Source organism: Colobus angolensis, unplaced genomic scaffold, assembly GCF_000951035.1.
Source record: "Colobus angolensis palliatus isolate OR3802 unplaced genomic scaffold, Cang.pa_1.0 Scaffold70, whole genome shotgun sequence".
NCBI lineage: Eukaryota > Metazoa > Chordata > Mammalia > Primates > Cercopithecidae > Colobus > Colobus angolensis.
In genome coordinates this window covers 4,211,363-4,237,422 of record NW_012120710.1, presented here as the reverse complement: position 1 = coordinate 4,237,422, position 26,060 = coordinate 4,211,363, and the positions used below count along the sequence as shown (strand labels likewise).

At 38.5% G+C, this 26,060-nt stretch overlaps 2 protein-coding genes across 5 annotated transcripts in view; one reads left to right on the top strand and one right to left on the bottom strand.

The window, feature by feature from the left end:
* The window catches only part of ANKRD17 (ankyrin repeat domain 17), a 184,657-nt gene that overhangs the window by 140,186 nt on the left and 18,411 nt on the right, over positions 1-26,060 (top strand). For all 4 annotated transcript variants that reach the window (XM_011927143.1, XM_011927144.1, XM_011927141.1 and 1 more), the window contains 6 exons: positions 1,307-1,423; positions 12,441-12,612; positions 16,805-17,252; positions 18,051-18,206; positions 21,089-21,238; positions 22,705-24,338. In XM_011927143.1, the coding sequence (XP_011782533.1) occupies positions 1,307-1,423; positions 12,441-12,612; positions 16,805-17,252; positions 18,051-18,206; positions 21,089-21,238; positions 22,705-24,338 (2,677 nt within the window). The remainder of the gene's footprint in view (positions 1-1,306; positions 1,424-12,440; positions 12,613-16,804; positions 17,253-18,050; positions 18,207-21,088; positions 21,239-22,704; positions 24,339-26,060) is intronic.
* On the bottom strand, positions 16,182-16,642 carry LOC105501278 (high mobility group protein HMG-I/HMG-Y-like). The gene has a single exon (XM_011927140.1). It carries the CDS (start codon positions 16,501-16,503, stop codon positions 16,183-16,185), a length of 321 nt encoding a protein of 106 aa, XP_011782530.1. The 5' UTR covers positions 16,504-16,642; the 3' UTR covers position 16,182.

Sequence of the window (26,060 nt, the reverse complement as noted above, 5' to 3'; positions counted from 1 at the left end):
AAGCAACATGTTATTATTCATTAGGGCTGTCTTCTGTATATGTATGTTTATCCAGACTGATACCTATATTGAGAAAGCATTGAATCCAATAGATTTTTATTTCCCAGTAAAATGAACATAGTACTTTTAATCATGAGCAAGAAGTCTTGAGCGTGATGTAAAAGTTAGGGTAACTTTTAGTTTTAACTAAGTTTTGGAATGAATTGGCTAGCAATTTTGCAGGAAATGTAGGGAAGATAAAATTGAATCCTATTAGAGATCAAATTGAGACCTCCTGGAGACATACATTTTGATTTGGAGTTTACACTAACTAACACTTGAATGAAATCCTAACACATGCTTCTGAAAACCAAAGAGGCCAACAAATCTTAAAAAGTCTTCTTATTACGTTTACACAGTTGCTATTACATAATAGTGACACAGCATTTCCCTGTAAGTTTTAATTTAGTTAGGTCACTGTCTTTCCTAGCTCTAGATTTGTCCATGACAATTAACATTCCTATATATTACAGGTTTTTAGGGGCAGAGGGGGAGATTAAAAATAAATATTTTTAATAATACTAAGAATAAGACTGGTTTAGTGGCACACAGCTGTAGTCTCAGGTACGCATTAGTCTCATGTACTTGGGAGGCTGAGGTGAGAGGATCGCTTGAGCCCAGGAGTTAATACAGTGTACTATGATTGTGCCTATTAATAGCCTCTGCATTTAAGCCTGGGCAACATGGCAAGCCCCTATCTCTAAAATTAAATAAAGAAAAATTTTATAAAAATAAGAAAGTACTGTTTTGCTGTCCTAAAGTGTGACTTGAGAATGAAATCACTGAGAAAATTATATAGGTACATGTATCTGATTCCTTTATAAATGTTTCTTGTGCATGAAATTGGAGCAACAAAGCTTAAATATTTGCGGACATTTCTCAAAAAATTTTCAAATCTGTTTTCTTTGTTGACATTGACTATTTCCTTTATCCTATTAACTAGCCAACATAAATTATTGTAGTTCTGTTTGCTGTACAATTTTTTATATTTAAATTAGAGGATAAATGATTTTTGTTTCTAAAGTGCCTGTTAAATGGATATTATTTTGAAGAATAGCAAAAGCCGCTCTTTGATTCTTTATTTGTATATATTCCTAAATATACCATGTCAATTATGTTTTTATTTGCATGCCTTTTTTCCCCCTTTCATGGATCTTTATTGCTTAGGTTTGAGTACCTTACTAAAGATCTTCATGTTTTTAGGAATTTCTCTAAGTGGGAATTAATTGTTCTGTGAGCCTGGAAACATCTTAATTTTGTATTATAGGAGATGCTGAAGAAGTGTCATCTTTGTATGGAGTCAATAGTACAAGCCAAAGATAGACAGGCTGCTGAAGCAAACAAAAACGCCAGCATTTTGTTAGAGGAGTTAGACTTGGAAAAGGTAATAATAATCTTTACATGTGAAAACTACCCACTTTTTTCCATATTGTTTTCTCTTCTTTTGATTTGTAATCCGTTGTTTTTTTGTTTTGTTTTGTTTTGTTTGCTTTAAATTATGTACATGGTTTCTTTCTACATTTGGCTCAAATCGCGGAGAGAATTATGAGTACATTGAACATCATTAAAAGCTTCTCTTTGTAATGAAATTAACAACATTTTGTTATAGGAATTGCATTGATCTGGAAGTCAGAAAACTTAGCTTCTAGTTCTGGATTTTAGTCTTATCTCAGCTAATGATCTCTTAATCCTCAACTACATCTGTTGTTTTTTGATATTAGGCCTTGTAATTTATTGCCAGCAGGTTTATCACAAGTACCAAATGCACTACCAAGGCATAACCAACCAGTGAAATACAAATCTTGGAATGTCTAATGAGTACACTTTTTAAATGGGTGACTTCTCTTGTACTTTTCTCTTTCAGGCAGACTACAGCATCATTCCCATCTATTCCCATGGGGAGTAAAATACACCAAAACAGCATATAGTTTGGACAGTCTTATAGCTTCTTCACTCCCCTTTTCTGCCACATTTTCCCCTATAATTCTGTACTGTAGAACTTAATTGAATAGTAATCATAGGAACATAATTGGTTTGACATTGAATATTATGGAACTGCCATATCTCATCTTTTATAAAAAGGTCAATAGCCAGGCACAGTAGCTCACACCTATATTCCCAGCACTTTGGGAGGGCGAGGCGGGCGCATCACCTGAGGTCAGGAGTTTGAGACCAGCCTGGCCAACGTGGCAAAACCCCATCTCTACAAAAAATACAAAAATTAGCCGGACGTGCTGATGCATGCCTGTAATCCCATCTACTCGGGAGGCTGAGGCAGGAGAATCACTTGAACCTGGGAGGCAGAGATTGCAGTGAGCCAAGATCACGCCACTGCATTCCAGCCTGGGCAAAAGAGTGAGACTCCATCTCAAAAAATAAATAAAATGTTTTTAAAAAGGTCAAAGTGCCGTAAAATTTAACATGTACTGTTTAAATTTATAAAGGATATGCAGTGATAATTATGCATATGCATTTTTTGACTTGTTAGCTACATTCTTTTTTAACTATACTTGCTTTATTAAGCTCTACATTTTATCCTGCATTAATATGAAGCATTTGAAATACTTTATTCTAATTTAAATTTGAAAATGCTGTTTCCTGAAAAAATGTATTTTATTTTGGAGACTCTTCATTTTTAAAAATTTCTGGTTTATATTCTGAGCAAATTAAAATTAGCTTTTTTGGCCATTTAAAAATGTTAAAAGAATGTGAGTGCATTAAGAGATATAATGACCACTATAATTACTACTTGACCTATTTGTATATTCACTACCTAACATTTATTTAATGCCTGCTAAATACTAGGCAGTATAATTGGGCCAAGTTGTGTGATAGAATATATATTTGATTCTTTAAATTTTTGATTTTTTATTATAACAGTGTGCTCAGTTTAAACAGACAAAGAACAGTTGCCATCATTTTAAGATAACTGAAGTTAGAAATCTGATATGATTGATTTAAAATCTTTACCTCTGCAATTACCTCTAAGACCTTTTAAGACCCTGCAATGATCTGCCGACCCACTCCACTTCTTACACCTCTCTGGCCTTGTTTTTTGTTACTCTTTCTTTTAGTCACCTTGCGCTATCCATACTGACCATCCTCTTTTTGTTTGTGCTGTCAGCAGCATCTTCTGTGAATGTCCCTTAGATGTCCTCATGTTTTAGTTTCCTCTTCACAAGCACTTTTTGCTCTTCTCTGCTTTATTTTTCTCTTTTCAACATTCTAAATACTGTATTCATTCAAAATACTTAATTATCTTGTTTGTCTCTCTCTACCACTAGAACATATGTGCCACAAAATAGTGTCTGGCATGTTGTAGGCACTGAATAAATATTTGTTGAATGAATAAATATTCACACTTACCGTGATGGTGTACTTTTTTAAAAAAACAGAATCATGCAAACATATTACTCTAATACTTGCTTTCCCCTCTCTTAGTAACTGATGCATATTGTCATTTGATAGTGATTTTAAGTTACTGCAGAATAGTCCATAATAAGTTTGTTTCCAGTTTTTTGTCACGACAAATAAAGTTGTAATAAACACCCTTATACATATTTTTAAAATATTTTGCTCCTTTTATTTTTATGAAGTAAGTTCCTTCACGTGGGTCAACATACAGTAGTTCCTTTTTTTGTGGTTTTGCTTTCCCTATGGTCTGAAAATATTAAATGAAAAATTCCAGAAATAAACAATTCATAAGTTTCATGTTGCATGCCGTTTTGAGTAGTGTGATGAAATTTTGCGCCGTCCTTTTCTGTCCCACCTGGGACATGAATCCTTTTGTCTGGTGTATCCACTTAGTAACCCCCAGGTATCAGATTGACTGTTGAGGTATCACAGTGCTTGTGTTCAAGAAACCCTAATTTTACTTAATAATGGCCCCAAAGTGCAAGAGTAGTGTTACTGGCATATTGTTATAATTGTTCTATTTTATTGTTATTGTTGCTTATCTTTCATTGTGCCTAATTTATAAATTTTATCATGGGTTTCTATGAAAAAACATATATATACAGGGTCCAGTACTATGCAAGGTTTCAGGCATCTACCAGAGATCTTGGAACGTATTTATTCATCATGGATAAGTGCCCGATAAGGGGGCACTAATGTATTTTTAGTTTAGTAGATACTTGCAGAATACTTTCCTAGTACCATCAGCAATACACCAATGTCATTTCCTTGTATTCTTGCCAGCATTATTTAACCTTAATGTTTATACTTTCAAGAGCCTAAGTTTTAAGAGAAGTGAAGAGAAACTTCTTTTAAATGTCATTGTGTATTTTTCCATAATATTGAAACCAAAGGTAATGAAGAATTCTTAATCATAAATTAATTCCATCTAAATTGATTCCTCCACATGCAGTATATACTTTTATGTGTAGTTTTGAGTGAGCATGGAACATATGTAAAATTTTAAATTATAGAGGAACCACTTTTTCCCTGAACGACAGCCCATATTTTTATTTGAAAGATTATCAGATTGGGATATTAGAGTTTGGTTCACTATTTTTTAGTTATAATTTACATCTGGGAAAATGTACTTCTTTAGTCTTCTGAGTTATATTACATTCTGGCTTCATCACTGGACGTGGTCTGAGTTGAGATTCTCCATATGTAAGTTATTCCTTGTATAAAAGTGCTTCTTTGGTCAGTCTTTCTATTTTGGAAAATTTGGTTTATAAAAACTGCTGCAGTAAGCTGGGCATGGTGGTACATGCTTATAGTCCCAGCTACTCGGGAGGCTGAGCCCTGGAGTTCAAATCCGACCTGGCCAATGTAGTGAGAACAAGTCTCTACAAAAGAAAAAGAGATCAGTGGCCATTGTATTAAGGCACCAGATTTTTTAATACTTATTCAGTAAACATTTATTCATTGAGCATTTACTAAGTGGAAGAGTCCCTGCTCGGGAGTAGTTCCATCTGGTCAAGCTATGGAATCCTCTTAACAGTTAATTACTTGCTCTCTTAGAACATTAATGACTAAGTTATGTTCTTGGCTGTTAGAATCCCTAGCAGGTATTTTAAACTTACATTTTTTATATAGTTATTTCACCCCTTCACTTCATTTTAGTTTTTTTTTCCTCTACCTTTTTTTTTTTTTTTGTAAACTTTTAGAGAGCTAGGTAATAGTATATTTTTCAAACACAACCTATCCCATTCTCGGTTTCACACATTTCATTCTCAGATTATTGCTCTCTATCTTTTCAACTTTACGCCCTCTAGAATTCTACTTTTAATAATCCTGCCAACACCACCAGTACTACCCTTTCATTATTCCTTACTCCTTTCTTTCTTCTTATTCTCACATGAACCTCAGTAACTAAATGTGTCGAGAATAAACAATCTTTACGACTAATTTTACTTGAAATATGTGACAGCGAACCCTTTTATGCTGACCAGTAGCTACACTAGGTTTCCCTAGCCCATTAATGCTGACCAGTAGTTAAAATGCTGCATTTCCTTAGTTTAATTTAATCTTCCATTCATCTAGACCACTGTTTCTTACTTTCTCCCTTATCCTAAGAACTCCAGCACCACCTCTCTTTCACCTTCAGTAGGTGATCTTGCATCCTAAGAAAATTGAATCATCGGAAGAAAACTTGCAAAGACTTTCCCTACACCATCTATCTGCCCACCAGTACCTGCATCTCCTCTTCTTTACCTTTAATGAGAAAATGGAAGCATCAGAAGAAAACTTCCAAAGACTTTGCCTACCCTATCTATCCACCCACCAACATCTACACCCATATACTTCCTACCAGTGACTAAACTTTTTTTTTTTAGATAGAGCCTTGCTCTGTCCCCCATGTTGGAGAGCAGTGGTGCGATCTCAGCTCACTGCAACCTCCACCTCACAGGTTGAAGTGATTCTTCTGCTTCAGCCTCCGAAGTAGCTGGGATTACAGGCATGGACCACCATGCCCTACTAATTTTTGTATTTTTGGTAGATATGGGGTTTCACCATGTTAGCCAGGCTGGTCTTGAACTCCTGACCTTAGGCAATCTGCCAGCCTCGGCCTCCCAAAGTGCTGGGAATAACAGGCGTGAGCCACCGCACCCGGCCTAGATAAACTTTTGGTAACCAGTCCCTTCATTGTGTACCAGATCCTATATGGTTTCTCCTTCTCAACAGCACTGTCGGTAGCAATTCTCTTTTCTTTCTCCTGTTTTTTCCTTATCTTGAATCATTCTCATTAGCATACATACTTATTTCTCCAATCTTAAACACAGAAAACCTTTTGACTTCAACCCTCTTGCCTCAGCCTTTTAGCTACAGATCCATTTCTCTGCTTCCCTTTGCGGTAAAGATCCCTGAACCTCCACTTTCAGTCACCTCCATTTTTTTTCCATTATCCTGAATCTGTTCCTGACAGGCTGGCTGTCACTCCCACAACTCACTAAAATTAAGCTTTTGTGGTTTCCAGTGACTTCCATGTAGCTAAATCCAATGGTTATTTCTCCTCTCCATCTTTATCTTACTGAATAAGTAAAAACATTTGATACACTCTCTTCACTTGGCTTTCATGCCACTACAGGCTCTTTTTTTCCTCCTACCTGTCTGGATGTTCCTGTCTCCTCTTGCTGGTTCCCTCTTCTCCCCTACCTTTTAGCGAAAAGCCTTTTGACTTGTTACATGGTCTTCTTTATCCACTGGTGGTCTTATCCTGCCCACTAACTTTAAAGGTACACCAGTTGATCCCAAATGTGTACCTCTAGCCCAGACTTCTTTGCTAAACTTCAGTCTCATATATTCAGCTAGCTACTCAACATGTCCATTTGAATACCTAATTAGACATCTCACACTTGATGTGTCCAAATATGAACTCCTGATCTTTGCCTACCCCAAACCCACAACTCTTAATTGCTCAGGCCAGAAACCTTGAAGTCATCCTTAATTTCTTTCTATACTCCATTGTATTGAAAAATCTTGTTACCTTTGCCTGAAAATTAGTTACTCAGGAAGCGGAGTTGGGATGATCACCTGAGCCTGGGGAGGTCACTGCAGTGAGCTGTGATTGTGCTACTGTACTCCAGCCTAGGCAACAGTGTGAGACCTTGTCTCAAAATATAGATATATAATCTTAATCACTTCTCACCATGGTTCAAACAATTAATTTAATCTCGTACCTGCATTAGTCATTTAACTGGTCTCCCTGATTCTGTCATTGCTTGTAGTTTATGTAGCACTCTGAGTGATCCTCTTCAATTATCTAAATCAAATCATATCACACTTTTGTTCAGAGCCCGACAATGACTTTCCATTTCCCTCTCAGTAAAAGATAGTCTTTAAAATGCTCTGCAAGGCCTTAGGTTATCGAAGCCTCCTGATACTGTTCCCTGAAACTCATTTTCTACTGTTCTTAGCCATGCTAGCTTGCTTGAATATATTGGGTCCAACTCTAACTTAGAGCTTTTGTACTGGCTCTTCTCTTTGGCTGAAATATTTCATGTCCTTCAGGTGTTCACTTAACTTCATCTCATGAGGGGTACACTGATTACCCTATTTAAAAATCAAAATCCCCCATTTGTCACCATACACACATTTTTCATCTTGCTGCTTTTTCCCCTTTTTTACATTGCACTTATCACCTTTTAACAAACTATAATGTATGCATTCTATTTATCTGTATCTACCCTCCTCTAACCAACTAAATGTAAACTTGGTGAAGGCAGGGATGTTTTATCCGGTTTATTGATGAAACTAGAACCATGCATAGCACATAGCAAGTTATCAGAAAATTTTTGTTGGATCTTCTCCCTACCTTCCTTTGAAACTTCTTGATCTCTTTCTTCTGTTGATATTACTACTCTTTAGTGAGAAATGAAATCTTGATGCTACCTTAAGGTTCTCACTTATTTTTACCTCCCATTCTTTACATCCAGTCAGTGAATTAACTTGGTAAGTTAACTTAGACCAGTATCTGGCACATATTAGACCCTCTATATATTGGCTGTATCAGCACTGTCATCATGATCATTATCATCATCACTACCATCACCTTTTATTTAGCTTTGGCAGTCTCTGTGTCTGCCTTCTGTTCCATCCACTTCCTCTCTGAGTGGTCACTTCTCACCCAAAATTTTGCATTTGGCTTCTTAAAAGTCTCCCTGTGTGTGTGTGTGTGTGTGTGTGTGTGTGTGTGTGTATGTCCCTCTCTTTTGTCTTCAGTATTCCTTTTCTGCTCCAGTGTAACTTTTCCAGTTTCACTTTTTTTCTTTTTTTTTTTTGGAAAGATGGAGTCTTGCTCTGTTGCCAGGCTGGACAGCCGTGACGCAATCTTGGCTCACTGCAACCTCCGCCTCCTGGGTTCAAGTGATTCTCCTGCCCTCAGTCTCCCGAGTAGCTGGCACTACAGGCGCGCATCACCACGCCCAGCTAATTTTTGTATTTTTCGTAGAGACGGGGTTTCACCATGTTGGCCAGAACGGTATAGATGTCTTGACATCGTGATCTGCCCGCCTTGGCCTTCCAAAGTGTTGGGATTACAGGCATGAACCCACGTTTTTTTTTTTTAATACACAGGTGCGATGCCTTACTTTCTCCTCAGAAACCCTCAGTGCCTCTTTGTTGATTGCATAGGAAATTCTAAACATTCAGGTCCTCATCTCTGATTTCTCCAGGCTCATCTTTCACTATGGTTCTCTGCTCCTCACATATCCCAGTCACTTTCATATATCCAAATCTGCAGTGCAGTATATGTTTAGTCTGGACTGGCTCTCCCCAATTCCTTAAATTCTCATTTTATAAAGCCTAACTCCCAAGTGTTTCCCACTTTGTTTCCTGAGCCCTCAATTAGAAATCATCAGCTGGGTTAGTGCCCTCTCCCATTCCACAGTGAAGTTATTCTACAACTTGACCCTTTTTCTCAAAGCCTCTAACCTCCCCCACATACACTAACAAACATGACAACAGTTCTCCAAGAAGTAAAATGAGATTTAGGCTTATGAGAGAAAATATAGAAAGTGAGACTGGGTTTTTAGTTGTATTTTCTTAGGCCTCTGGACATATTTGAATCTTCATGGTTTAGTTACTCTTTCCATATGCTGTCTGGGATTTTGTATCAGTTATTAGCACCTCTCCCTATGCCTTTATCTTCAATTTCTACTGTTTTACTAACTCCTACCACTACCTACAGCTTCAGTCAAGGCAGAGGTACAATCAAGGTAGTTCTATCCTAATGGAACTTTTTCTCAAATTTAGTATTTTGCTTTTCTTTTAATGCTTATAATAATCTCTGTGTCTTATTAACTATTTTAAATTAAATCTCAGCTCAGAACCATGTGACTTGCTTCTCCAATAAACTAACTGTGGTGGAGGTAACCAATGGCATCTCAACTGACAAATCCTTGTTTTTTTAATTTAATTTTATTTTTTGTTTGTTTTCAGTTACAAAGCACGCCAAATCCATTTACCTCTTTTCAGTTCTTATTGATGCCCACTTTTATGAGGTTTACCAGTGTTGATCTGGCCTTCCTTCTCCCATTGGAGTTGCTTTCTCTTGTTTGTCTTCCTCTATCTGAGGAAGCTTCATTTGTTCTTCCTTTACCCCTTAGATATTCTCTCCGTCACACACATATATACATAAACTCTCTCTGTATATATATATATGTATAATATTTATATATTTTATTATATATAGTAAAATAGTAGGTATATGTGTGTATGTATGTACACACTCACAGTTATACCTTTTTCCTCTGGTTACCTCATTTATTAGTTTCAGCTACCACCTGCAAACTTATAATACCTCTTAAATCCTGTATCTGTTGGTCCACATTTGCTAATTCTGCTTACTTTTAGAGCTCCATGCCATGTAAAGTTGGGTCATTTTATAGCCATAGCTTGGTATCTCCCCCCCCAGAAATTTTCCCTAGGACCTCTGAATTAGTGCCCTACCTACTCTTAGTGAATTAAAAGGGTTAGTAAAATATATCAGATTATCAAAACACCGGTATTAAAACTTCAAAATTTAGACACTAGTAAATACTTACCTCTTAGGGTTAAACTCTGAAGTTCGATAATCCAAACTCAAATTACTCTTGCCAAAGGGCTACCCACTGACTCTACACGCCCTGATAAATTTGCATATCTAAGACCCAGCCACACCCTATGACCTACCCAAACCTACCACCCCCATCAACATCTAGCACATATGTGCTTAAATGAAATCCTGGTTTCTGAATTAAAACTCTTACACTTTTAAAAAAGTTCTCCACCCCCAAATTCCCCCCGGCCCCCCACTTAAATAGCAGTCATAATTAGCTCCCGCTACCAGACAAGTTCAAAATTCCAGCAAAATGAACAACCCATCATGGATGAGCCAAAACTCTAAAACTTCATTTACTGTTTTGAGCCTCCCCCAAACCATTTCTTTCCCGGGATTTTTCTGTCCAAACAGATATGACACAGATAAAATATTGGTTTTGTTATTCCTAATCCTGAAGTAGAGAGACTTAATACACACTTGTAGCCACAGCTGCTTTGTTAATACGTTTTTCTGGTGCACATTTCACCTTCGTTTTCACTCCTTCTCTCCCTCTTATACCTACTTACCTCTTCCACAAAGTCAAAGCTAGACAGAACAACCACACTTCTCCCTCCTTCACTGAGGTCCACGTGGAGAAAACACAAAAGCAAGGCTCAAATGAGCTGAGTCACACATGCTCAGTTTCTTCTTTCAAACTCACCAATCAGATATTACTCCTCCCTTGTGGTGATCCAGGGAGTAAAGGTCATCAGTTACTGTTTTGTTCCTAATACTTCAGCAGGGGTAAAAGCTCCTCCTCTACTGATCTTCAGATTGGAGCTTTCTGGGAGTCCAGCATAAATTTCCAGGGTTAGGATGCAGGCAGTTTCTGTATCTTTAGCTTTTAGATGCATTCTTTCCTAAAATCCATCTGCCGGGGAAAGTATGGGTATTCTGCATGGTTTTCCTTCAATGTTTTCCTTTTCAGGAACAAGACTTATCCCTTACCTAGCCTAAGGTAAGTATGTTGCGTTGCCCCAGGGTGTAAAAACCTGGTGGTGGGCCAAACTTTTCAAGAACCTGCTGAGAGCTGGTTTGACTGTCTTGGGTTATCAAAATTTAAATTTGGCTTTAAAAAAAAAGAAAAGAACCTAAGAGAAGGTTAATTTGAAAGGCAGGACAGAGAGTATCTAGCAAAAGCACAACACTTAAAAGATGAAGTCAGAATTTTTGAATGGAAACTAAATATTGTTTGGCTTATGAATTTGTGAGGACTGGTTTTACATGTTGTAGGCTCCGTGCCTTAACTGACATTGTTTTGACACGTATTTAAAACACACATAAAATAATTCAGAATGCTAGATTATGGGTGGAGAATAGTTTTTAAGAAACATCTTTTAGGTGACATGCAGACAGAGTTTAAAGATGATTTTTATACCTTTATGAACCAAGAATGAAAATTTAACAGTTTAAATAGTTTATTAAGATATATTTTTGGACTTTTAAACCTACAGTTAGTTTTTTGACTGTGAAAGTAATAATGTACTCATTTTAACAAATAGAAGCAATGTATAGTTATATAAAGTAAAATTGAAAGACACTATCTTTCTGCTATCCCTCCTCCTGTTCCACCCTCCAGAGGTAGTCTCTGTTAGCCTTTTATTTATAACTTTTATGGGTTTTTTTCTGTATTTATACAAATCGATGCACAAAGAGGGTTCCCTTCTCTCATAAAAGTGATTATTAGTCTTCAGTGTGCCTTTTTTTCTCCTAACAAATGCAAACTGGAAGCATATTCCCAAGTACATATTTATAATACTTATGGTGGCTATCTAGTATTCTGTTAATATATACTGTTAATTTATTCCTTCCCATTGATAGATTTACCTTGTTGCCATGTATTGCCATTATAATCAATTTGCAAAGAAAATTGCTGAACCCTTGAGTTTTTCACTAGAGATAGACATTTTATAGAATAAGTTGTTAGGATAAGCAGTTTGTAATTTTTCTTAGGAGCCTTTCAAATTAGTTTTTCTAAAATGTAAATATTCATGCCACAGCAGTACAGGAGATAATTCAGTTTCTCAGACTTATGCTAATATCTGATGCTTTTTTAAATTTTGCCAAATTAATGATCAATAAATGGTTCTTTGTCAGTTCAGCTTACATGTCCTTAATGATTAAAAGCTATGTATTTGTTTATTATTTACCCATTTTAAAATTAGTCTTATATTGTTAATTTGATCTTGATATTGTAAAATATTGTCTCTTTAGAGTGGTTTGAATAATGATCTTGATAAAACAATGAATTGAACTAGATGACTCTGAATTTTATGATATCATGGTTTCCTTATTATTAAATGATTATGTGACAACTTTTTCTCCAGGGTAAATTTCAGTGTTATATCTCTGCTTTATTGATCTTTAACAGTTAAGGGAAGAAAGTCGGAGGCTGGCTTTGGCTGCAAAAAGAGAAAAAAGAAAAGAGAAGAGAAGGAAGAAAAAGGAAGAACAAAGAAGAAAACTAGAAGAAATCGAAGCCAAAAATAAAGAGAACTTTGAACTCCAAGCTGCTCAAGAAAAAGAAAAGCTTAAAGCTGAAGGTATTTTCTCAACAACCATCCCATTTGTTTTATATTTTAGTTAAAATTATATTTACTTGATTATCAGTCACTCTTGAAAATACACTTTTAAGTTATTAACCCCTTAAGATAGGCCATGCACAGTGGCTCACGCCCATAATCCCAGCATTTTGTGGCAGGTCAAGGTGGGAGAGTCACTTGAGTCTAGGAGTTCAAGACCAGCCTGGGCAACAAAGTGAGACTATCTCTACAAAAAAAAGAAAAAAAAAATTTGAATTAGCCAGGCACAGTAGCATACTCCTGTAATCCCAGCTAGCTACTGGGAATAAGGGAGTAAGGTAGGAGGATCACTTCAGCCTGAGAGGTTGAGACTATAGTGAGCCATGATGTGGCACCACTGCACTCCAGCCTGGGTGACAGAGCAAGACCCTGTGTCAAAAAAAAAGAGAAAATAAAAGATATATGCTTTTTTTGTTGTTGACTGAATTCCTCCCTAACTTTGTTAGGAAAAATTTCAAACCTACAGACAAGTTGACAGATGATAAAATGAATACCTGAATACATTACACCTAGATTGACAAAATTGTTAACATTTTACCATATATGCTTTATTTTTCTCTGTAAGTACTTCCACATATTTTTTTCTGAGCCATCTGAAAGTAAATTGCAGACATCCTGACATTGCACCTATAAATCCTTTTCTCTTTTTTTTTTTGAGACCGAGTCTTGCTCTGTCGCCCAAGCTGGAGTGCAGTAGCGTGCTCTCGGCTCACTGCAACCTCCGTTTCCTGGGTTCAAGCTATTCTTCTGTCTTAGCCTCCCAAGTAGCTAGGACTACAGGCATGCGCCTCCATGTCCACCTAATTTTTGTATTTTTAGTAGAGAGGGGATTTTGCCACGTTGGCCAGGGTAGCCTCTAACTCCTAATCTCAAGTGATCCCCCCCGCCTCAGCCTCCCAAAGTACTGGGATTACAGGAGTGATCCACCGTGCTGGCCACCTGTAAATAATTAAGCCCACATCCCAAGAATGACATTTGCTTGCATCATCATAATACCGTTTTAGGTATTATAAATGGTAATTTCATAATATCATCTACAATTCAGATCATCAATTTCTTCAAATGAGGGAATTATTTTTAACTAGGTTGTAATCAAAAGGTTATTTGGGATGGATGTATAGTAATCCTGTCCCTTCATATCCACAGGGAATGGTTTCCAGGACCCTCAGAGATACTAAAATTCAGATACTTAAGTCTTTATATAACATGGTATAATATTTGCATAAAAGTTATGCACATTCTCCCATATACTTTAAGTCATCTCTGTATTACCTCTAATACCTAATATAACGTAAATGCTGTGTAAATAGTTGTTATACTGTGGTTTTTTAATTTGTATTTTTTTTATTGTTTTGTTTTTCGAATATTTTCAATCTAGTGTTGGTTAAATCTGTGGATAAAGAGGACTGACTGTATTGTGGGAAGGAACCGTTGCCATGAAACCACCAAAAATATGTGCATGCAGTGTGTGTATGTGTGTTTGTGATGTTTTTTGTTTTTTTGTTTTTTTTAATTTCCCTTCTCCAGCCTTTTATTTTGAAAATTTTCAAATTACAGAAAAGATTAAGGATTAATATGGTGAACACTTCTATGTCACCTACATTTTTAAAGCATTTTGGTACACATGGGATATGTCTTCTCTTTTTTTGAGTTGTTTGCATGTAAGCTATACACATCACGTGAAATCACCCCTAGATACTTGATTATATATTTCCCAGAAAGAGGACATGATTTTACATAACTGCAACATTAAGAAATTTAATAATTATATAACAATACATAATATACAGTACATACTTATATTTTCCAAACTGTCCCCCAATTTTTTTTTTCTCTGAGAAAAGTATATGGCCGGGCGCGGTGGCTCAAGCCTGTAATCCCAGCACTTTGGGAGGCCGAGACGGGCGGATCACGAGGTCAGGTGATCGAGACCATCCTGGCTAACACGGTGAAACCCCGTCTCTACTAAAAAAAATACAAAAAAAGCTAGCCGGGCGAAGCGGCGGGCGCCTGTAGTCCCAGCTACTCGGGAGGCTGAGGCAGGAGAATGGCGTAAACCCGGGAGGCGGAGCTTGCAGTGAGCTGAGATCCGGCCACTGCACTCCAGCGCGGGCGACAGAGCGACAGAGCGAGACTCCATCTCAAAAAAAAGAAAAGAAAAGAAAAGAAAAGTATATATATATATACACACACACACACACACAGATTTTTTTTTTTTTTAATTCAAGTAGCTGCAAATAGGAAACCAGAGGGAGAGCCCCAGGATGGGACAAATCATGGCTACCCCTCCGCAGCAGAACAGGGGGAGGAGGTGCTCCCTACACCCTTTATGGTCGATTTGGGCCCCCTTGCTCACACTGCTGCAGCATCCTAGGGGCAGGGTCCCACCTTCCCTGGGACTGGGGTAGTCACTCACCCAGCCTGCCATGCCCTAGCCCCTCTTCCCCACGAACAGTATCTTATGAGAGGGGATTGTGGGCAGAACAGGAGGCAATGAGGATGAACATTTGATGCTGGTAGCAGCAGCAATGAAGGATGTCGAAGAATGGAACACTGAACAAAAATCACCACCACTGTCCAGAGGTAGTTTGTGAACAGAGGAAAAATGGAACCAGAACCTTGGGGGCAGGGAGGAGCAGGGGGGTTGGGAAGAGGCAGGGTGAGCTCCTTGTTATTGGTGCCCCTTCTGAGGAGGGGGAAATGGCCAAGTGGCAGAAGCAAAGTAAGGTTGGGAGAGCGGCCCCAGCCCACCTCAGGCGGTGGCCACAGAACTTGTGGGCCTCACCTAGACAATAAGTGACTGCATCTCTATCACCGCAATATGTACTCAGATCCCAAGTGAAGGGCAAGGGTACTGGGGCCACAGTGAAGAGGGAGGAGGAGGCTCATACCCCTCCTGCCTTCCTGTAGCCAAAGGGGACTGTCCAACCTAGTGCAGGGACTAGGGGAGGTGGGAAAGGATGAAAAGTGTGAGCCCCACGTAGTGACAGACAGTTTGGCTGGGGGAATCCTGGGGCCAGCACTCCCTCCATTGGCCACACCTGCTACCAGGGCAGTGGAGTAGGGCATGCCAGGATGAGATGGGGCTTGGACCCCTTTTAAGGCCAGGGAACCTTCCCAGACCACACTCTGGAAGCCAGAGGGAACAGTGGAGGAGCAGAGAGGTTGCCCCAACCCCAAGAGAGCAATGTTGCTACTACTAAGGGAGTTGGGATGCAGCAGGTGCAGGGTGTGGCTAAGTGGGATGTTAACCTTGTCCAGGAGGGTACGTGTGTATGTGTGGGTCAGCAGGGGGAGCTGGGAACTGAGGCCCGGGGAAAACTGCTTCCCACTCAGCCCATGGGGGCCCTGCAGTGGCTGGTGTGCTGTCTGGTGTGGTGGTGAGGGTACAGGTGGAAGATGGAGGTGGTGGCCGTAAGCAGTGGTGATGGTGGGCCTGGGGAAGGGGTGGGGGCGGTGGGAGCAAAGCAAAAGCTATCCAGTCCCAGAAGGAAGATGCTCCTTCAAATGAGGCATAGGCAGCACACACGGTCACTGCTCCTCCTCCGAGGGCTCCTGCGAGATGCCCCCCTCTTCCTCCTTCTCCATTTTTTTGGGTCTGCCCCTTGGTTTCCTTCCTGGAGTTGTGGTGGTTTTCCGTGTCTTGGCAGCTCCCTTGTTTTTGCTTCCCTTTGGTTGGCCCCAAGGTCTCTTAGGTGTTGACACTTTACTGGGCTCCTTCTGACTCCCTACCAGTGCTATCCTGGGACTCACCAGAGGTTGCTTGCGGGGCCTGCCCCTGCCCAACTTAGTGCTGTCCATTTCCTGCCTGGAGGCCAAGGGCTGGCTGCGCTTCGAGCTCGACTCACTCATCTTCCCTTCTCTAAGGAGCAGGTGGAAGAGTGCTGGCTGGAATGGCCTTCTTGGAGCCACGCCAGCACCAGAAATGCCCCCCAAAACATTTTTTATAACTGCCTGCTGTTCTTTGAACAGAACGTGAGGACACAGAGTATATCAGTCCTATCCAACTCATTACCAATGAATGTGAGAATAACTTACATGGCTAATAGTAGTAGAGTATCTCTCCTGAGTTTTTCTTTTCTTCAAGTGCTTATAGCTAAATACATTCTGGGAACATTTAGAACTTGCTAATTCAGTGTTGCTACTTTTACAGATGAGCCTGAAGTCTTGACAGAACCTCCAAGTGCCACAACCACTACTACCATAGGTATATCTGCAACCTGGACAACTTTGGCAGGTTCTCATGGTAAAAGAAATAATACCATAACTACAACCAGTTCAAAGAGGAAAAACAGGAAAAATAAAATTACTCCAGAAAACGTTCAAATTATATTTGATGATCCACTACCAATTTCGTATAGTCAGCCAGAGAAGGTGAATGGAGAATCCAAGAGCAGCAGTACCAGCGAGAGTGGGGACAGTGATAACATGAGGATTTCCAGCTGCAGCGATGAAAGTAGTAACAGCAACAGCAGTCGTAAGAGTGACAATCATTCACCAGCTGTGGTCACTACCACTGTGAGCAGCAAAAAGCAGCCATCGGTTCTTGTTACATTTCCAAAGGAAGAGAGAAAATCTGTTTCTGGCAAGGCTTCAATAAAGTTAGTTCCAATTTTTATTTTCAATGTTTATAGTGTCATGAAATACCTTATTACTGAATGTTTTGGTAAAGAAAGTAAATTCACAGCTTGCAAAATAGGATTTTTCTTTGTGCTAAAGAAGGTATAGTTTCAATTGAATTGAAGAATAAGCTTTTGCTTAGATTTTGTATTAATGAGACATCAAATTATTTTTACTATGTAATTTCTTTTTTTTTTTTTTGGTTGTTACACTTAGCACATGAAAAGTATGGATTCTGGTTTCGAAGGGGTTATTACTGTGATTCAACTCTGCTAAATGTGTACCCTAGATAGTATCTTCTTAAAGTTGGCTCTTTAGGCTGGGCACAATGGCTCATGCTTATAATAATAGCTCTTTGGGAGGCCAAAGTGGGAGGATTGCTTGGGCCCAGGAGTTCAGCACCAGCCTGGACAACATAGGGAGACCCTGTCTCTACAAATAATTTTTTTTTTTTAATTAGCCGATGTGATGGCATGCGCCTGTGGTCCCAGCTACTTGGGAGGCTGAGGCAGAAGGATCACCTGAACCCGAGAGCTCAAGGCTGCAGTGAGCTGTGATTGCACTGTTGCGCTCCAGCCTGGGTAACGGAGCGAGACCTGTCTCAAAAAGAAAAAAAAAGCTCTTTATGTTATATGCTAAATAAGAGGAGAAGTGAAAAATAAGGTCGTCATTTGTTATTTAAAAATAAGTTTTAAAAAATTGTGTAGTAGACTACCTTTATCATTTTAAAATTCTACATCTGTTTCGTATTTAATGTACTTTCCCTCTCTCTGTTAAAGATTGTCAGAAACTATCAATGAAGGGACCAGTAATTCTCTATCTACTTGTACAAAATCTGGTCCATCTCCCCTTTCCTCTCCAAATGGGAAGTTAACAGTAGCAAGTCCTAAGCGTGGGCAAAAGAGGGAAGAAGGATGGAAAGAAGTTGTAAGAAGGTGAGTAATTATTTTTCTCATTCTTTTTATGTGCTATATATCACAGTCAAGTGTTATTTACTTTGTAATTAAATTCCTCCTACTCTTCTAAAGGTTGCAGACAAACTGATGGTTCAAGGCTAAATCTGACCAACAGAGAGAGCCTGTGCCATATTTTAGATGAAAAAAAATTACATGTTAATTTGGCCCCTCAAAAGTATTGGAGTTTGTTTAAGATTGTGTCTTTTTCAGCTTTGTTATCTCAAAGCCTTATATAATACAAAGAAGTATTATAAAAGCTACTTGTAAATATTTGATGAATGAGTAGGTAATGATTTTAAATTGTTAATCTAATAATAGTAACTTGTTGTCTTTAAATCATAGGATAATTTTATTTTAAGGGTTTCAGGATAAAAATATTTTGTTTTGCTTGGGATTTTAAAAATAATATGTATCCAAGAGTAAGAATACAATATCCCAGAAACTTAAAAGGAGGTAAGACACCTGAAATCCGGAAAAAATGTGATCCTTTGTAACTCTTTAATAACTTATTTTAAAGAACTTTCCAGAAATTTCATAAAAATTTAAACTTTTGGTTGTCTGAAACAAAAGCTATAGTGAACCAAACTTAGTAACTACTGTTAATCCCTAAGTACAGTATACAGTTTTTGGTTTATTTCCTCCGTATTTTGGACCAAATCTTGCCCCTGTCATAACTATGTTTATTTGTCTCTTTTTTCACACACTATAAACACATTCTCTTGTTCACTCCTTCACATACACACTCTATTGGATTAATTGAAATCACATCATCAAAATATTCTCTGTACAATAATAAGAGATTTTTGTATAGATTTTGTAGATTTTTGTACAGAAAAATAAGGTTTTTGTATATGCATTTAATATTGTGTTATACAAATAAGTTTTTCACTAATTTGGAAATGATGATCACTGGCTGATTATCATGCCCCTTAGGGAAAAAGTAATTGTCAGGTAACTTAGAACAGGGATCATGCCCTTCCTTTTTAGAAAATATGACAATTTTTACTACTTAACCATTCTAATGAATAATTTACTTGTTTGAACTATACTTGACTGCTTCTCTTTTTTGAGAACTTTATACTGTATTTCTTTTAGAAATATTCTTTAATCAGCTTATCAGGAATTTGGGCCTGACACCTGTGGCTCATGCTTGTAATCCCAGCATTTTGGGAGGCCAGGACAAGAGGATCACTTGAGGCCAAGAGTTCGAGACTAGCTGGGCAACATAGCAAGACCCCATCTCTGCTAAAAACAAAATTTAAAAATTAGCTGGGCATGTGGTTCGTGCTTGTAATCTCAGCTACTTGGGGAAGGTGGGAGGATTGCTTGTGCCCAGGAGTTTAAGGCTGCAGTGAGCTATGATCACACTACTGTATTCCAGCCTGGGTACAGAACGAGACTCTGTCAAAAAAAAAAAAAAAAAAAAAGGAAATTGATATCCACCTTTCCTGGACCTGAATGTTTAAAATTAAAATGTAATTTTGCAAGTATTAGATGGATAGTGCTCTTTTTTTTGTTTGAAATGGAGTTTTACTCCTGTTGCCCAGGCTAGATTGCAGTGGCGTGATCTCAGCTCGCTGCAACCTGTGCTTCCCAGGATCAAATGATTCTCCTGCCTCAGCCTCCCGAGTTGCTGGGATTACAGGTGCATGCCATCATACCTAGCTAATTTTTTGTATTTTTAGTAGAGATGAGGTTTCACCATGTTGGCCAAGCTAGTCTTGAACTCCCGACCTCAGGTGAACAACCCGCCTTGGCCTCCCAAAGTGCTGGGATTACAGGCGTGAGCCACAGTGCCCAGCCTCAGAATTTGCTTTTTAAATTCTAGTAGAATTTTCTTTTTCTGGACATTATTAAAGATTTTTAGAAAGTTTTCATATTTGTGGATAGTCATTTTAATGCTGCTAGAAGAATACAGGGAAGTAATGAATTTTTTTTTTCTTTTTTCCTGAGAAGGAGCCTTACTCTGTCACCCAGGATGAAGTGCAGTGGTGCAATCTCAGTCCACGGCAACCTTCACCTCCTGGGTTCAAGTGATTCTCCTGCTTCAGCCTCCTAAGTAGCTGGGATTACAGGCGTGCACCACCATGCCTGGCTAATTTTTGTATTTTTTTCAGTAGAGATGGGATTTCGCTATGTTGGCCAGGCTGGTCTCAAACTCCTAACATCAAGTGATCCGCCTGCCTCAGCCTCCCAAAGTGCTGGGATTTACAGGCATGAGCCACCACACCCAGTCATGAATTTTTAGTATCACTCTTTGAGTTATATATATTAGAGACTAAAAAAAGCATATGAGTAAAGCACCAAAGGGGCCCACAAGAAGTCCTTCTTGACTCTTGAGGCTAGATTAGATACCCAAACAGCATATATATACACATACATATATAATATATATACACACATATAGATATCTACATATATATATCTATATGTGTGTATATATATTATACGTGTGTGCGTGTGTGTGTACACACTATTGCAACACATGACGTGGTGGTGTTTTCATAATTAGTGTGTACATAGTCTATATATGTGGGCAGAAATCCATGTCTGTCTTATTTACCATTAGTATTTGCATTAGCACAGCACGTGTCTACATAGTACGTGCTTAACAGATACAAGTCAAGAATGATAATCAACAAAGCAAGCAATCTTTGATAATGAGATGAGAAGCTATAATAAAGCTTACCTGTCTGTTGCTCCTGATGACCTTTTCTCTGTTCATCTAGAATAGATGAGGCTTATTCAACAATATTCTGTATTTATAGAAAAACATTTTAGTAATACTCTTTCCCCTTTTTAAAATTACAATAACTATTGTTAATGATTAATCTTAATTTATATATACAACTTTTAAACAGATCAAAGAAAGTATCTGTTCCATCAACTGTGATATCCAGAGTGATTGGAAGAGGAGGCTGTAATATCAATGCTATTCGGGAGTTTACTGGTGCACACATAGATATCGATAAACAGAAAGACAAGACTGGAGACCGGATAATCACTATAAGGCAAAACTTTGTCTCTTACATTTTCTTCCTTTATTTTACTGCACTGTAGCTTAATGAAATATAGCCATATGAATTTTCAGTTGAACTTTGTGTTACATAGTATACTTTTTAAAATGGGAATTTTATTAGTGTTTGAGAAGATAAACTTTATAGTTTTCTTTTTTCCTAGTTAATACACTTTTGTGAAGTGTTTTAGAGACTTTTATAGGAATTTTGTATGCATGTGTAGCAAAGGTTTAAATAAATAGTTTCTGTACATAAACTGTTTATATGACATTCTTAAAAATTTGTTCTGAGACTTTCAGGGAGGACGTTTCTAACATTTTAAGCAGTGGGTTTTTGTCTTTCTCAAATAACCTTTGAGATTTGTAACTCTGAGATTGTGTCTTTAGAATTTGAGTTCAGATTTGAATCTGAAGTGAAGATACAACTTATCTTGAATAACCCATTGAGTATGTCTGTGCCTGAACATTCTTAAAATAAAAGTGATGTTCTAAGAAATCATAAGAATGTAGGAAGCTATATTTAATTACTTTAAAGTAAATTCAAGTTCCTTTGAAAAAGAGTTTTATATTTTTTAGATGGCAGATACAAGTTTGTTTGTGTGAGGCAGATGCCCCTTTGCATTATATGGAAGGGCTAATAGTTACATCATACCTTAAAAATAAGAAAGCAAGTAGCCATCTCAATTGTATTCATTGTCCTCTCCTTCTGAGTGGTTTTTCCCTGGGTGGTTGGGTAGCCACAGCCCATCTTATCTAGAGAAGAGGGAACTAGATACCCTTTATTGGTAATTTCTCCTTTGTGTTTCCATAAATATAAAATATTTTCCTGAAGATCCAGCACTAAGGTTTTATATGGCTATTTTTGGCACTATCAGGATTCCTGCCTCATTTTAAGACATCTTCCCAGAGGAGTTACAATAATTATCCTGCTAATAGACAAACTACTAACGAATTTTTAGTAGATGGAGTCATCCCAGATACCAAGATTTAAAATAAAATACTGTTTTCTTACTCGGTTTTATTATTTTCCTTGTTTACTTGTATTATTTTTAGTGTTGATTAACTGTTTCAATATTTTTAGTATTAAATGTTTCAGTAACACTGTGGATTACATAGGCTTTTATGTGCAGTGGTTTTTCTAACTGTAGTGTATTTTACAGTAGGAAAATGGTTTCTTAGTCTAAGGAAACAATAGTGAAATGTATTTTTGAAAAATAAGTCATTTACTATTCCTCTGAAAAATAAAAGTGGTAATTCAGGACAGTTTATCGCTTTGTTTGTAGAATGCTTCAAGAATGGTAAGAAAATGGCTGCCCAGCTTTTGTTATCTGTCCTTTGTATGTGTGTATGTATGTACACACAACACTGTGTGTGTGTTTGTGTACATACATACGTATTAAAAACGCTTTACATACTCAAAAGTAGGGATGATTGTACTTAATTATTTTTCTCAATTTATAGGGGTGGCACTGAATCGACAAGACAAGCAACTCAATTGATTAATGCTTTGATCAAGGATCCAGACAAAGAAATTGATGAACTTATTCCAAAGAATCGTTTGAAAAGCTCCTCAGCAAATTCCAAAATAGGGTCATCAGCACCTACCACCACTGCTGCTAACACTTCCTTAATGGGAATTAAAATGACAACTGTAGCTCTGTCATCAACATCTCAAACTGCCACAGCACTCACTGTGCCTGCAATTTCTTCTGCATCCACTCACAAAACCATTAAGAACCCAGTGAATAATGTCAGGCCTGGTTTTCCAGTTTCTCTTCCATTAGCATATCCTCCTCCACAGTTTGCACATGCTTTGCTTGCTGCTCAGACTTTCCAGCAGATCCGTCCACCAAGGTTGCCCATGACCCACTTTGGAGGTACTTTTCCACCAGCTCAATCCACTTGGGGTCCTTTTCCTGTCAGGCCTTTGAGCCCTGCCAGAGCTACTAACTCGCCTAAGCCTCACATGGTGCCTCGCCATAGCAATCAGAATAGCAGTGGTTCTCAGGTGAATTCAGCAGGTTCTTTAACTTCAAGCCCAACAACTACAACCAGTTCATCAGCTTCAACGGTGCCTGGTACATCTACAAATGGCAGTCCAAGTTCACCTTCTGTCCGAAGGCAGCTTTTTGTCACAGTTGTGAAGACATCCAATGCCACCACAACAACAGTCACAACCACGGCAAGCAACAACAGCACTGCACCCACAAATGCCACATATCCTATGCCTACTGCCAAAGAACACTATCCAGTATCATCCCCATCTTCCCCATCACCACCAGCCCAGCCAGGAGGGGTTTCTAGAAACAGCCCTTTGGATTGTGGATCAGCATCTCCAAATAAAGTGGCATCTTCCTGCGAACAGGAAGCAGGTAGTCCACCAGTAGTAGAAACAACAAACACTAGACCTCCAAACAGCAGCAGTTCTTCTGGGAGTTCATCAGCTCATTCTAATCAGCAACAACCTCCGGGATCTGTTTCTCAGGAACCAAGACCACCTCTTCAGCAGTCTCAGGTTCCTCCCCCGGAAGTTAGAATGACTGTTCCCCCTTTAGCAACAAGTTCTGCTCCAGTGGCGGTGCCTTCTACTGCCCCAGTGACTTACCCTATGCCTCAGACACAAATAGGATGCCCCCAGCCTACTCCTAAAATGGAAACCCCTGCTATTAGACCACCCCCTCATGGCACAACTGCCCCTCACAAGAATTCAGCTTCAGTGCAAAATTCATCTGTTGCAGTCCTCAGTGTCAATCACATTAAAAGACCTCACAGTGTTCCCTCTTCTGTCCAGCTACCTTCGACCTTAAGTACACAAAGTGCTTGTCAGAATTCAGTACATCCAGCAAATAAGCCTATTGCTCCCAATTTCAGTGCCCCCTTACCATTTGGGCCCTTTAGCACATTGTTTGAAAACAGCCCTACTTCTGCTCATGCCTTCTGGGGAGGATCTGTTGTTTCATCTCAGTCAACACCAGAATCTATGCTATCAGGAAAATCCTCATATTTGCCAAATTCAGATCCTTTACATCAGTCTGATACTTCCAAAGCTCCAGGTTTTAGACCACCATTACAGAGACCTGCTCCAAGTCCCTCAGGTGAGTTTATATTTTCTGACATTCTGCAGCTGTTCATGTGCACAAATGATGTGAAAATTCTTGGTCATTTTCTAATATTTTTACTCTGGGCGATATAGACAAAGATTGTTGGGTTTAGTTGACTCAGATGCTGTTGTTTGTGTTTCGTATGGTGTTATTTTTTTTATTTTTTTTATTTTATTTTTTTTGAGATGGAGTCTCGCTCTGTCGCCCAGGCTGGAGTGCAGTGGCCCGATCTCAGCTCACTGCAAGCTCCATCTCCCGGGTTTACGCCATTCTCCTGCCTCAGCCTCCCGAGTAGCTGGGACTACAGGCGCCCGCCACCTCGCCCGGCTAGTTTTTTGTATTTTTTAGTAGAGACGGGGTTTCACTGTGTTAGCCAGGATGGTCTCGATCTCCTGACCTCGTGATCCACCCATCTCAGCCTCCCAAAGTGCTGGGATTACAGGCTTGAGCCACCGCGCCCGGCCTAGTATGGTGTTATTTTAAAAAATATTTTAAAAAGCTACAATAGGTTTTTTTTAAATTTTCCATAAATAAGCCTTCTGATCAGGCAGCGGGTTTTTTGTTTGTTTGTTTTTGAGACAGAATCTCACTCTGTTGCCCAGACTGGAGTGCAGTGGCATGATCTCAGCTCGCCGCAACCTCTGCCTCCCAGATTCAGGTGATTCTGAATCTGCTGCAGCCTCCCGAGTATCTGGGATTACAGACATGCACCACCACGCCCGGCTAATTTTTGTATTTTTACTGGAGACGGGGTTTCACCATGTTAGCCAAGCTGGTCTCAAACTCCCAACCTCAGGTGATCCACCCACCTCAGCCTGCCAAAGTGCAGGGATTACAGGCGTGAGCCACAGCACCTGGCCTAGGTGTGTTTTTCTCTCTCAGAAATCTCTTATGTTTTAATTTAATAAAGTACTGTCACCAAAAGTTTACGTTTATTACAAATACAAAATAACAGATTTTAAAAATTGGATTTTATTTTGCATTATTTTTTTTGTTTCTAAAATAATTTTTAAAATAGAGCTACACAGTCTCATATGGTAGCCAATAACCATGTGTACTTTTTAAATTTAAATTAATGAAAATTTTAAAAATAAAAAATTAGCTTCTTAGGCTACCCATATTTCAACCGCTTAAAAAACAGTTGTGGCTGGTAGCTACCATATTGGACAGCAAAGATCTAGAACATTTCTATTATCCAAATTTCTACCGGGACAACACTGATATATGTAGAAGATATAAAGATCTCCTGATTGTAAGCTATTGCTTTTAAAAAAAAAACTTTTTACTTTGAAATATTTTTAGATTTGTAGAAGAGTTTTATAATTCCTCAGCTTCCCTTCATGTGACCATCTTACATATAACCATGATACATTTCAAAACTAAAAAAGTTAGTATTGTTATAGTACTACTAACTAAACTACAGATTTTAGGCAGATTTCACAAGTTTTTCAAGTAATATCCTTTTTCTATTGTAGGATCTAATCCAGGATGCCAGTTTCCATTTAAAGCAATAATATTGGGTTTTAATTTAAGCATTTCAAGTAATTAAAGACAGTCCATGTAAGAGATGGACACACTATGGTCTATGGGCCAAATCTGGCCTGTTGCCTGTTTTTACATTTCTTAAATGTTTAAAAAAAAATTTTTTTTAAGAATAGGAGGCCGGGCGTGGTGGCTCAAGCCTGTAATCCCAGCACTTTGGGAGGCCGAGATGGG